The following is a 13,993-nucleotide window of genomic DNA, read 5'->3' on the forward strand; positions in this document are numbered from 1 at the left end:
TAAAATTTCTAATTCTTTAATAGTGCATAAGCATATGACTATATATCAAATATATGATTGATCAATTATTAATTCTAATTAATTAGAATCATGCAGTCATTTTCCAGCCACCTAATTAATCTTATCCCACATGAAATAATAAAATTCAAATAAAGAATAATCAACAATGGTACCCCAATATTTGTCATCCTTACAATTTGGAATTCAACGGCATTTTCTACGTGAAATTTGATTAATTTCTTGGTCAAATTATATTTAGCCGTAATTCAAAACCAACTTCTTAACGATTAAACTTACAAAATATTTCAAGGAGTACGTAATATACATCTTAAACCTTGTTCATACAATTACTTCTTACTTAGTTTTACTTGCTATAAATAACAAACCTTTGATCATTATAAACAACACCAAAAAAAATATTCTAATCATATATTTATTCAAGTATTAACACAATAATACAATCATGAAGGTTCATATCTTCACATTTCTTTCTTTTCTAGCCTTAATTTTTGTATCAAGTCTTGTTACTTCAAGTAATGCAAATATAGTTTCAAATGAAAATGATGATATTCAAGAAGATAGATTAATTAAATGTCTTATTAACCATTCTCTTGAATCCTATCCAATATCATCCCTCATTTACGCACCACAAAATACATCCTTCTCTAATGTTCTACAATCCTACGTACGAAATCTTCGTTTTAATACCTCCAAAACTCGAAAGCCCTTGCTCATTGTGACAGCTACCCATTTGTCTCACATCCAAGCATCGATCTTGTGTGCCAAGGAGACCGGTATTGAGATGAAGGTCCGAAGTGGAGGCCATGACTATGAGGGGCTATCCTATGTCTCTATAGTCCCTTTTTTTGTGGTTGACATGTTCAATTTCCGTTCAGTTGATGTAAACATCGAGGATGAGACTGCTTGGGTGGATGCCGGAGCTATCCTAGGTGAAGTGTACTACAACATCGCGAACAAGAGTGACACCCATGCTTACCCTGCAGGAGTTTGTCCTACCGTTGGTGCTGGAGGGCACATAACCGGAGGAGGTTATGGTAATATAATGCGAAAATATGGCCTTACAAGTGATAATCTTGTTGATGCCAAAGTTGTGGATGTCAATGGTAGAGTACTTGATCGCAAAACCATGGGAGAGGATCTCTTTTGGGCTATTCGAGGTGGTGGTGGTTCAAGTTATTGTGTCATCCTTTCCTACAAGATAAAATTGGTTAAAGTACCTAAAAAAGTCACTGTTTTTAGGGTTTCAAGGACACTAGACCAAAACCTAACTGATATTGTTGATCAATATCAACATGTTGCTCCAAATTTGGACCGCGATGCCTTCATTAGGCTTACCCTAGGTGTTACAAACTCGACCAAAAACGGCCTTTTGACAAACCAAGCAACATTTAGATGCTTGTTTTTAGGTGACACTCAATCCCTTTTATCCCTAGTACAAGAGAAATTTCCTTTGTTAGGCCTAGAAAAGTCGGATTGCCTTGAAATGAGTTGGATTGAATCTGTCCTTTTCTATTATGACTTTGCTATGGGAACTCCACTTTCAACTTTATTAGATAGGCACCCTTCAAGCTTAACTTCCCTTAAAAGAAAGTCCGATTATTTGAAGAAGCCGATTCCAAGATACGGGTTAGAAGGGCTATGGAAGCTAATGGTTGAACTACAAACGCCTCAACTCACGTTTAACCCTTATGGAGGCCAAATGGCTGAGATACCGGCTGATGCAACACCATTCCCTCATAGGGCCGGGAACATGTTCAAGCTTCAATACGCGACTAATTGGAACGAACAAGACAATGATAGATCAAAGTACTATATAGACTTGACAAGAAAGCTCCATACCTACATGACTCCTTTTGTTTCAAATAATCCAAGAGAAGCTTTTCTTAATTATCGAGACATTGACTTGGGGATTAATCACCAAGGTACAAGAAGCTACATTGAAGGTAAAAAATATGGGGTGAAATATTTTAAGGATAACTTTGATAGGTTGGTGAGAATTAAGACCATGGTTGATCCTGATAACTTCTTTAGGAATGAGCAAAGTATACCAACTCTTCCACGTTAGTGCATGGACCGTAATACAAATATCTATAGTATCGTTTGAATGCATATTGATTTGTACTTATACCATAGTATGTCAAAAAAGTGTTTAACATTGTATCATTGTAATATACGTAGTATTGATTTGTACTTATACAGTTGTACCATAGTATGTAAAAGAGTGTTTCACATTCATTGTATTATTGTAATATATATGTCGTCATATTGCTTGTTTACTTGTTTCATTTGTTGGCTTGTTGCATTCAAGATAATAAAAAAAATTATTTTTGTTTTGACAGTTTGACTCTATTCGGCAAGCTAATTTAGGCACCTTAAAATAAATACTCCCTCTTTCCCTAATTTTTTGCCCCATATCACTTTTTACGGTATCCAATACACGTATTAAAACGTATAAAACTTTATTTGCGGAGGAAGGAAGGAGGGCGAGGGGGAAATTGCGGGGGCTCGTCGATGGGTGGAATTCTCTGGGCAGCCGGTTGTTGGGGGCGACGACGTAGGCTGATGGGCTGTGTTGTGGTGGTGTGAGGGGTGGTTGGTATTTAAATATCTTTATTTTCAAATTTTTTGAATTTCTTTTAAAGTGTTGGACCAACCACAACAGAATACATGTCAAATTAATTACGCCACTTAACTTTCGTAAACAGATATGGCTGGCAAAGGATATATTGTTGATAAAATATCGTGAGGTGGAGGGTGTTTAGGGTATTTTTACCCTAGACATGTGGACCAATGAGAGAGCTCCACGTGTCAAACCCTGGCAGGTCATCCCAGGCCACTAATCAGCTAACACGTGGACACCTCAGATGACAATCAGAATTGCGGTCTTCAAGGGCCCAATTCTTAAGAAATCCGCATTTTGCGGCGTAGCCCACCAAACCTAGGTCAGAATGACCTAGGGGGGCACATTTCCCAACAACCCTATAAATAGCGAGATAACCCCCATTTTGGGGATACATTCAATCATTTATTACACTTTCTTTCTCTCTCATCAGAAAACACCTGATCACGGAATCCGAGAAGATACCCACCTGAATTTCCGCACTTCTTTATTCTCTTTCAAGTTTCTAACTTGATCTTTGGAGGCGGAGCTCCAACACCCGGAGTCTCCGTGTTTTTGCAGGTGCAGCTCGAGCCAGACCAGACTTTGTGACGTAACTCTCCCGATGGACGAAAACACCCAAAACATTTGGCGCCGTCTATGGGGAGAGTACCTTAAAGATGGTTCAATAGTCTATACCATATCCTGATCCCAACAATCAACAATCGGCTCATCAGACGGGTAATTCAAGCATTCCTTAACCGGAACCTTAGCCAGTGGTCTATATTGACAAAGAGGATGAGGATGACAATGTGGTGACGTATATGGCCGAGGATGGGTCATTCATCTCCAGATATATTTGTTCCAGAGAACAACTGGAACGACATACAAGCCAGGAGGATCCAAGCAAGCCCTCTAGGCGGCCAGAAGGGGAAACCCAGATGGCCAGAGGATTAGCCCAAGTCACCCGGGACGAGCTCAAGAAATTCTTGGATAGTTTCAAGGGTGAAATCAAGGATCTGATCAACAAAAACAACGCTGGTCCTAGCAAGGGTCAGCCTGCTAAAAAGACTCCTCTAGCTGAGATGAAGAAGCCGGTCAATGATCGAGGGTTCAAGCTAGGTCGTTGAGGCTAACCCCTACCCAAGGTCAAACAAAATTTATAAACACTTAACCAACCCTATACTAGTATATGGTAAGTCAAGGGTCAAACCCAAAGGAATAGTGGGCTATTGTCTATTGTCTATAGTCAAGCTATCCTAAAGTCTAGAGATAGGGTGTGAATTCTATACTAGGACAAACATGGTAAATAAACAAGAAGAAATCAAATGTAATAAGAACTAGGGGTAGGATCAACATATAGTCATAATGGAATCAACTAATTGGGAGGTCAAATTGGCTAAGTCAAGCAATGTGAGGGAAGATCAATCATGCAACCAATAGAGCATATCATGCTACTCTCCTAGAGGTCTAACTAGCGTCAACTACACCTCAATCGTGTAAATGCTAGCCACAAATCAATGGTCCGTATCAATGTGAACTTACAATGCAATCTAGTGCAACAATCAAAGTTAGCTACTCTTTAATTAATGACACACATGCACATGATCATCAACCAAATTTAATCACATCATCAACTCCATCAATTTTCCCCAATTAGCATTAATCCATTACTCATACATGCTTCACCATTACCCTAGCAATCTAAATACTCACAATCCATAGAAATCAAGATCAAAACAAAGCTAAACAACAAATTCATCATGATCAAATGGAACAAGCTATAATCAAATCAAAAATCAATCAAACTTGAACATTCAACAAAACAATTGAAATCACGCTAAAGATCAAACTAAAGATTGAATTAAAGAAAAGGAAATCTTACAATCTTGATCAAAGATTAAAGGAAATAAAGAAAACTTCAATCATCAACAATCCACCATGAATTTCTCTCACTAAAACCTAGAGTTTCTCTCTCTAAAAATCTCTCTAATTTGATCAAAAACTAATTCTAATTCTATTCTAATTCTTCTCTCTCTAAAAGTAGAAGGAAAGACTATATATAGGAAAGATACAAAAGAAGAAGTAGTTAGATCGTCCCAAAAGAAACCCCGGAAGGTGCGGTCACATCAAGGAAGAGGCGCGGTCGCGGGAAAATGGGTACGGAACAGGGGCAGGAGGAGATGCGCCCGCACTCGCACATGGTGCACCCGCAAAGGTGACTATGAATCCCCTTTCCTTAGGCAATAACTCATGATTCCCTCCCCCGAATAATGACTCAACTTCTAGGTCAAAAGGGCTTTCCCAAAGGTTGTAACGTAAGGGAATAAAGGGTGAAGGTAGGCTAAAATTTGAAATTTGGTAGTTTTCCTAATAATGAAGCAAAGAAGGCGCCTTTCCTAGAGTCACAATCAATTAATCACCCATCCAAACAAAAATACGTACACCCCCAAGTTTATTCAAAGCTATAAATCACAAATATAAGTACAAAAAGCGTAAACGCTTCTCCCTTAAGCTTAAATGAAGCATTGTCCTCAATGCTTAGAAGGAGAAAAGAATACATGAAAATATTTTTGGATTTTTCACTTTTTCAAGTTTTTGTTTTGTATTGTTTGCTATGCTTTGTCCTTGCCTCTTTCCAACTTCGGACGGCTTTTTCTATTTTGCACTTATTTGTCCATGCCTTTTATAATTTAGGATGGCTTTTACTCATACTCATTTGTCATTATTCACAAAGAAGATATAACACAAGCTTGCATCAAGGAACCACATATCTCAACTTTTTCACCACAAACTCCATCAAGAATGATCAATTGCTTCACAAAAACAAAAAAGAAAGAAAATGAAACAAAAGGCCAAAGATCTAAAGATGTGGCTTGAAAAGAATGTATAAGGCTCAAATGGTTGCAAGAAGGCAAATGTAAAACCAAAAATAAAGATTAAACAAACTATTCTAAAAATGAAAAATACCACCCCGAAAAAGGTGCCTTTGTCCTCCCTAGATAGCTAGGTCTCGGGTTTAAGAATCATAAATCAAGCTGTATAGATTAGGGTTGCAAAGTCAAGGATCCACGCCGCTCATACAAAATAGGTTGAAGGCTTGAAAAACGATGAACCTCACAAGGATGTAGCAAAAACTCACTAGAGGTGTCAAGTCGACTATAGGGAGCAACTACCAAGCATGCCTCAAACAAGTAGAATCCGGCTTCATGATCGTCCTAGTTCAAACCAACTACCCTAGCATACACCTAGCCTAGAGTCAACCAAACATAGTCTCAAACCGTGCATACCTTTACTACCTAGGAAGAAAGTCATGCAAAAGACAAAGTCCAACTCATAAGGAAAACAAAAATGAAAAATAAGCCTCAAAATCAAACCACAAACCAAAATAAGAACAAAGGAAAATAAAAGGAAAAGAAAAATAAAAGGAAAGAAAAGGAAAGGAAAGTCATAGATAAAGGAAGAATAGGAGAAATGGAGAAAAGAACTAGAAAGCAAGTTAAACACGTATATCCCAATCGACATACAAGTGATCAAATGACAACATCGTCATCGATCCCAAACACATTACGTGTTAACAAGCAATTATCCTCGAACCATTCAACTTCCCCTAAACTAATCCTAATCTATGCATCCAAAGAAAATAAAGAGAAAAATTAGAAAGGTCTCACCGGGCTATCCATGCTTAGCATAATAAACAAAAGCGATAGAAAGAACCACCTTCGTTGCGTTCCAAGATCGTAAGTGTAGGGGACAGCTCCTGCTGAGCTTTTCTTCCTAGTTGGGCTTAGTTGAGAACAACGTTCTTACAGGCAAAGAGTCGGCATGAGTGGCCTCATACCACCTCTTGAGGGGCTAGTTGTATAGGTTAGCTCCCGCTGAACTATCGCCCAGCCCCTAGGTTGCGCACTCACTACCGAGTAAGCAACTAAAGAGGGGCTCATCAGCCTAGCAGAGTCAGCCCGCAGGGCTGACCAGGCTATACTCTCGATGAAGGAGATAGTACGCCTATAAATAGAGGGTAAAGTACAACGGATAGGAAGTTAGACACAAAAGTTATTGCTATCTCTACATCTTTCTAAGTACACTTTCTCTCTCTAAACACTCACTTACATACTTAAGCTTCGGAGGGGGGTTCCTCGAGCCACCCCCGAGGGCAGTTTACGTGTGTTGCCTTGTGTAGGTAGTTGACGGGACCCAGCTCACCCAGCAGAACCGTTGGATCCACAGCTGGAACAATTGGAGCTAGAAGGAGACCCGCGCCCTCTCCCGATAGAACCGCGCCCGCGGAGAAATGGGTACGGAACCCTCCGCGGGCATCTGGGTAGCACCCGCGCCCGCGGCATCAGTGACCCGCGACCGCGGCAATAACACCGCGCCCGCGGGAAGATCCCCTGCTCCCAAAGGCTGATCAGGGGGCCGCGGTCTCTCTGAGCGGAGAGACCTCTACATTTTACCCGCGCCCGCGGGAAGCCTTCGGGACAACCGCGGCAAGTTCCTGCCTCATTTTGATACTTTTGCACATCTTGGGCCCGCGCCCGCGGCCTGCTGGGAATACCTTGGAGACCTCTCCGAGGCCTCTCTAAGCCCTCTCTAGTCAAATGCTTCTTTCTTGCTTGATCATTGAGGTCCCGAATTGCATCCTTTGCCAAGGTGATCCTCACAATACCTACACAAGTAAACAAAGGAAAGAAATAAAAGGGAAAAAGAGCAAAATAAAGGAAAACACGATAAAAACACTAGAAACATAAATAAAAGAGAAACTAAAGGAAAAAGGACCAAAATTAAGAGAAGAAAGCATGAGAAGGGGAAAGAAATAACCTAAAAGACTACCCTATGAGTGCCATAAATGACACTCATCACGGTTAAGCTCACTGGAATTCTGAGTGTCTCCCCCACCAATGTTCCGATCTGGGTGCCCAGTGTTGGCAGATGTGGAAGCAAAAGGGTTTGGGCCAGGAGAGGTGCGAGCCTTTTTCGCCTCAAGCTCATCCCTAGTAGGGGCAGAAGACATAGGATCGTCCTCAAGGTCAATCACTGGACGATCCTGCTGGAGAGAGCCCGCAGCCCGAGAGAGCCCACCCTGGGTGGCGCTTCAAAGCCGCCCCCTCAGCCCGTAGGGACGTGGTGGGATCCTTGGAAGCTCCATGGCAGATTCATCAGCGAGCTGAAAATCAGTAGCTGCAGCAGAAGGGACTGCAACGTCCTTTGCAGCAGTGGTATCAACAGTAGAAGTAGGATAGAGCATAATATGCTCAGCAGAGGATACGGGTTTTCACCCGCAGTAGTGGTCTCAATCCCCTTAAACGGAAATTGGAGAACACTATCAGCAAAGTCATCGGCAGTAGCCTTTGGTTCTTCAGAAGCTTGTTCACATTGCCTTTTGGCAGCAGAAGTCTGAGGTGCCACCCAGCCGAAAGCCGCGACAGACTGCTTCTCAGGGGAAGCAGTAGGTGCCACTAACGCCTCATAATTTGAAGCCACCTTTCGAGGAGCAGGGCGAGTCTCACGCCTACTCCCAACAGTAGAAGACGAGGGCTCTGGCTCAGCGCGACTGGACCCAGCACGCTTACCAGTGGCTACGGTACCAACAACAGCCCGCAGCTCAGCGGGAGCCAAACGCGCATCACCCTTCAGGGAGCCCGCATACACCTCCAACGTATCAAAGAGCCGAGGAAGGTTCTCAGGGGTGGCAATCAAGGGGTCCTTCCAATTATCAGCCAGCCCGAGCATACCTTTGTCCAACTTGTCATAGCCTAAAAACACAAAATGAAAAAAAGTCAAGAATATAAAAAAAAAGGAAAACAGGAGAAAGATAAAAGATAGAAAGAGCTTACCAGACTCATGTGTACGGCACAAACGCATGGCAGAAAGCTACTCATTACCCACAATGTAAATGGAGTTAGGCAGCCAGACCTTGGGAAACTTGGAGTCATCTGTCCCCGCTCCCTGCAGAGCCTCAAATGCCTCCGTCTCACGAGCAGGATCAGAAGGAGAAACTGTGACCCCAGCCATGTTGGTGCGAATCTCTCTGAAGTTGCGAGGAGCAGCAAAGTTGGAAGGCACCTTCACCCAGAAAAACTTACCAGTCCAGTGCCTGAAACGCCCAAGTTTTGGGTAGGACAAGACTCTTCTCTCTTTGGGAGCAACATAGTACCACCCTAACTCAGTCCCAGAGGCTGATCTCTTCAGGCTCATGAGAGATTTGAACAAATGTAGAGACTCAGGGTACCTCCGAAACCTCAGGAACCACAGCAAGCAAATCAGAGTGTGCAGGGAGGCAGGATGAATCAGAGATATACAAATATTAAAAGCACGCAGCAACTTCTCTAAAGTAGGGTCTAAAGGGAACCTCAAACCCAAGTCAAGCTGCGGGGCGAACGTAGTAATATGACGTGCAGGAGGGGCTGATAACTTAGCACCATTAGCAGGCAGAACCAGCTCGTAGCCCTCCCCAAAAACATAAAATTTCTGCCAACAGCAGCCAGATCCAGCCAGATCAAACCACAAACCAAAATAAGAACATGGAAAATAAAGGGAAAAGAAAAATAAAAGGAAAGAAAAGGAAAGGAAAGGAAGATATAAAGGAAGAATAGGAAAAATGGAGAAAAGAACTAGAAAGCAAGTTAAACACATATATGCCAATCGACATACAAGTGATCGAATGACAACATCGTCATCGATCCCAAACACATTACGTGTTAACAAGCAATCATCCTTGAACCATTCAACTTCCCCTAAACTAGTCCTAATCTATGCATCCAAAGAAAATAAAGAGAAAAATTAGAAAGGTCTCACCGGGCTATCCATGCTTAGCATAATAAACAAAAGCGATAGAAAGAACCACCTTCGTTGCGTTCCAAGATCGTAAGTGTAGGGGACAGCTCCTGCTGAGCTTTTCTTCCTAGTTGGGCTTAGTTGAGAACAACGTTCTTACAGGCAAAGAGTCGGCATGAGTAGCCTCATACCACCTCTTGAGGGGCTAGTTGTATAGGTTAGCTCCCGCTGAACTATCGCCCAGCCCCCATGGTGCGCACTCACTACCGAGTAAGCAACTAAAGAGGGGCTCATCAGCCCGGCATAGTCAGCCCGCAGGGCTGACCAGGTTAAACTCTCCACGAAGGAGATAGTACGCCTATAAATAGAGGGTAAAGTACAACGGAAAAGAAGTTAGACACTAAAGTTATTGCAATCTCTACATCTTTCTAAGTACAATTTCTCTCTCTAAACACTTTCTGACTTAAGCTTCGGAGGGGGGTTCCTCGAGCCACCCCCGAGGGAAGTTTACGTGTGTTGCCTTGTGTAGGTAGTTGACGGGACCCAGATCACCTAGCAGAACCCTTGGATCCACACCTGGAACAGTAAGCATCATCAAAAAGCCGTGTGAGAAAAAGAAAAGCAAAAGAAGCTATAAACAAAGAAAATGGTTAGTAACTTCAAAACAAAAGAAAAGAAAAGGAAACTACAAAGGAACACTAAACTAAGCTAACAAAGTGTTAAAAAGAAAGAAAAGACACTTAGACTAGAAAATTTGGATTCAAAGGGACTTGGTGCAGTTTTGGGTGTTCGAGGATGATGGGGATCGAAGGTAGAAGGAGAAAATAAAGGGATAAGAAAGAAGAAAGAAGGAAGGGGAAAATAAGGGGCATGGCAGGGGGTGCGTCCGCACCATGCCTTGGCGCGCCCGCACCTGGCCTTACCTGATTTCTCTTCTTTTTTTTAAAAGGGAAATTCCCATTGGTACCATTGAGGTTTTGACTTTTCCCAACGGTAACACAATTTGTTTTTGACTTCCTGGTGGTACACCCCAGTTTATGACTTGTTAACTGGCGTGATTAGTTTGTTAATTAGTCGTTAATAACTTAGTAATTCTAGCTTAAAAGCTGAGATTAGGTTAGTAAAGTATGAAAAGAATAATATGCCCCCTTTTAATCCTTCCCTCCATCACCCATAATTAAACCCCTTCCCCTTTAATTTATGTAGATTTGACACAAACCAAACTTCACTTTCAAATTTCATCTCTCTCTCTTCTACTCTCTGTTAAATTCACCAAGCAGTCGTAGGGTTTAGCAAGGAAAATTCGATAATTTCGTTGGTCTACAAAGGATAATCTTGCAGAATTCAGGTACTTTAGCACTACTACTGTTCAATTTTGCATGATTTGGTGCAGTTGTGTGATGTTCTGTTTTTGTATGCGATTTTAGGTTTAATTCGAGATTTTAATGTTGTATATTTGTGCGATTTTAGGGTTCTTTCATGTATATTAGGTGCGTGATTATGTGTGTTCAATTATTTATGTAGATTATGGATTTAATTTGGCTGAAATGGCATGATCCTGTTTCATTGATTGTATGATACCTGAATTGGAATTTATTTGCATATTTCATTGTTTGTTGGATACCTGAATTTGGATTTATTTGCATGTTGTTGATTGTTGGATACCTGAGTTGGGAATTATTTGCATGTTGTAGGTTGTTGGATATGATTTGGAATATATTTGCATATTGTAAGTGTGTATACTGTTTACCTTCTTTTGCAGAATGGGTGATGTGGTGTTAAGGTTTCATTACTTTGATAAACATGTTGATCTTGCTGTTGAATTAGATAGATGTAATTTGATGGATTTGGTTATGGATTTTGAGGACACTGCTTCATTAGACAGTGAGTTCCCTATAATCAACCCTACCTTTGGTTATGGTTACAATGAAAAGAATCACAATTTACTAGATGATGCTGAACTTTTTAAGATGATTCATACCATAGGTGAGTGTGAGATGTATCACATTTAGGTAGGTTTTGGTAAGAAACCAAGTGCCTTGAATAGAATGACCAATAGGTTAAGGAACAAATCCAAATCTGCACAACAAAGTTCTGCACCTTCCCAAACTGTACCTCCTCATGTTGCTAATCCTTCCCAAATTGCACCATCAAATGATCATCCACCTCAGAATGAAACAGAACAAACAGATCAACCCACTCAGAATAAAACAACCCAAACAGAACCATCACAATTTAAACCCTCTCAAATTACACTTCATCCTCCCCTTGTAGAGATATCCCTAAATAATGAGTTCTCTCCATCTAGGTATAATGAGGGCTATGAATCCCCCCAAGATAAAAGAAATGATACTCAATCTGCTACTGAGTATACCAAGGGTAGAATTGAGTTTGATAAGACTATGGAGAGGATAGAGAAGTCAAAGAAGACTAAGGCTAAGGGTAAAGCTAAGGCTACAAATGGTAAGAAGAGTGCTGCCACCAAATCAACCCCAATGCAACCACAATCTCCTTGGTCACCTAATACTATGTTCAAGACATTACCCTTGAGAAGGAGCCCTATATTTTCTCCTAATCAAGTCACTGACACAGCTGCTCCTAGTGTTGAACCATTGATTAATTCATCTCAGAGCTCTGTTTTTGCAAAAAAAACTTCCTAGAACCACATCATATAGGAAGGGGGTAAGGGTTGGCAGTACTATCACTGAGAGAAGAATGCTTGGTGTAGGTTCTGGTTTGGATTCTAGTCAGGTGGAGGGACTTAGAATTGGTGTGCATGACACAGAAGTTGAGGACCCTAGTCATGGTTTCAAGGGGAGAAGAAAGATGAACTTTGTTGTTCAGAGTGATTCATCTGGTATGCATGGCAGTCAGGATGGAGTTAATAGTTTGGATGTTAATGAGAGTCAGGAGGTGGGCCCTAGTTCTGCTTCAAAGGTGAGAAGAAAAATGGACTTTGTTGTCCAAAGTGATTTAGAGGAAGATAGTGAAGGAGAAGTAGCACCAAAGGGAGATGTGCCTGCAGATGAATTGGTGCAGCTTCAAAGGATTCCTAAAGTCATGGATAACTGGAAGCCTGGGAAATGGTTTGACTTCTTGGATGATGAAGATGATGAGGATTACTTTAAGAGACTTTACAAGAATGGAGAAATGTGTGAGGATGCTGATTTTGGGAAGATAATACTAAGGCCATGGATGATTTTCACTGATAAGGCACACTTTAAGGATACTCTTAAGGACTTTGCTGTACAAGAGAGATTTGCAATCAATGTGGAGTATGCTGACAACAAGAGGTATTCGATCTACAGTGTGCCAATCTCAGTGTTGTGACTGGAGTATGCTGACAACAAGAGGTATTAGATGGTAGAACTTGGGCTATTAAGAAGATTTGTCCCAATGTACACACTTGTAGAGGTTTAGAAACATACAACCCCATATGCAATGTTAAGTGGTTTTCCTAGAAAGTTATGGAAGACATCAGAGCTAACCCTGACATTCCTGGGAAAGCTTTAAATGAACTTCTATTCCAAAGACATGGCATCTACATGAGACAGTCTACTTTGTATAGGTTGAAAAGTTATGTAATTGAGCAGCTTTTTAGAGGGGCCATGATGAGTCATACTCATTGTTGCCCATGTATTCTAAGATGTGCATTGAGACTAACCCAGACAGTTTAGCATTTTGTGCATGGCAAGAAACTGAGTCCCTGCCTAAGTAGCTGCAGTTCACAAGTATCTTCAATTTCCTTCTCAGGACAGTGGAATGGACTTCTCAGAGGAGTTAGAACTTTGATGGGTGTAGATGGAACACACCTAAAAGGTAATTATGGGGGAATTCTGCTTTCTGCTGTGGGAATAAATGGCAATAATGAGATCTTTCCCATAGCTTATGCTATAGTAAGCAAAGAAGACAAGGAGTCTTGGAGTTATTTCTTTTGGCATTTGCTGAAAATTGTCAAGGAATCCTCAAGAGAGCATTGGACAATCATATCTGATAGGCAAAAGGCAAGTGCTTAAGTGTGAATTGAGTTTTTATAATTGTTCTGTAACCTTTGACTGCATAATGGAGTGTACTAATCTTTTTCATCATTGTTTCAGGGAGTAGAGTTAGCCTTAGACAATGTATGGCCAGAAGCTGACAGGAGATTCTACTGTAGACACCTCAGTAGGAACTACAAAAAAAAGTTTCCAGGCCCCATGATGTATGTGCTATTTTGGAAAGCATGCAATGCAACTTAAGATTTTTCATTCAGAAAAGCTATGGAGAAGCTCAAGAAAGAGGGAGGTGATGATGTCATGTGCTGGTTTGCAGAGTTGGGAGAACAATCCAAGTGGAGTAAACATAAATTTAACCCTAATGTTTGCAATGAGACAAATACATCCAATTTTGTGGGAAGCTTTAACTCCACACTTAAAGTTAATAGGTGTAGGCCTGTATTTACTCTGCTAGAAGGTATATTGAGCATATCTTTATTTTGTTGTCTATATATTGTGAATAAAAAAAGGTCCTACAATGTATGATTTAGTGCTAATGTGCAGGAATAAGGAGGGTGTGTATGGTGAGAATTGCAACAAGGATGGAGAATACATAGTCCTA

At 41.0% G+C, this 13,993-nt stretch overlaps 1 protein-coding gene across 1 annotated transcript; it reads left to right on the top strand.

Annotated features, from left to right (window-relative positions):
- The first annotated feature begins 363 nt into the window (after positions 1-363).
- Positions 364-2,213, top strand: LOC145605802 (berberine bridge enzyme-like 8). The gene has a single exon (XM_081661866.1). It carries the CDS (start codon positions 464-466, stop codon positions 2,084-2,086), a length of 1,623 nt encoding a protein of 540 aa, XP_081517992.1. The 5' UTR covers positions 364-463; the 3' UTR covers positions 2,087-2,213.
- Positions 2,214-13,993: the final 11,780 nt, after the last annotated feature.

The sequence above is a fragment of the Chenopodium album genome, chromosome 22 (assembly GCF_948465745.1).
Source record: "Chenopodium album chromosome 22, dcCheAlbu1.1, whole genome shotgun sequence".
NCBI classification, from domain to species: Eukaryota; Viridiplantae; Streptophyta; class Magnoliopsida; order Caryophyllales; family Amaranthaceae; genus Chenopodium; species Chenopodium album.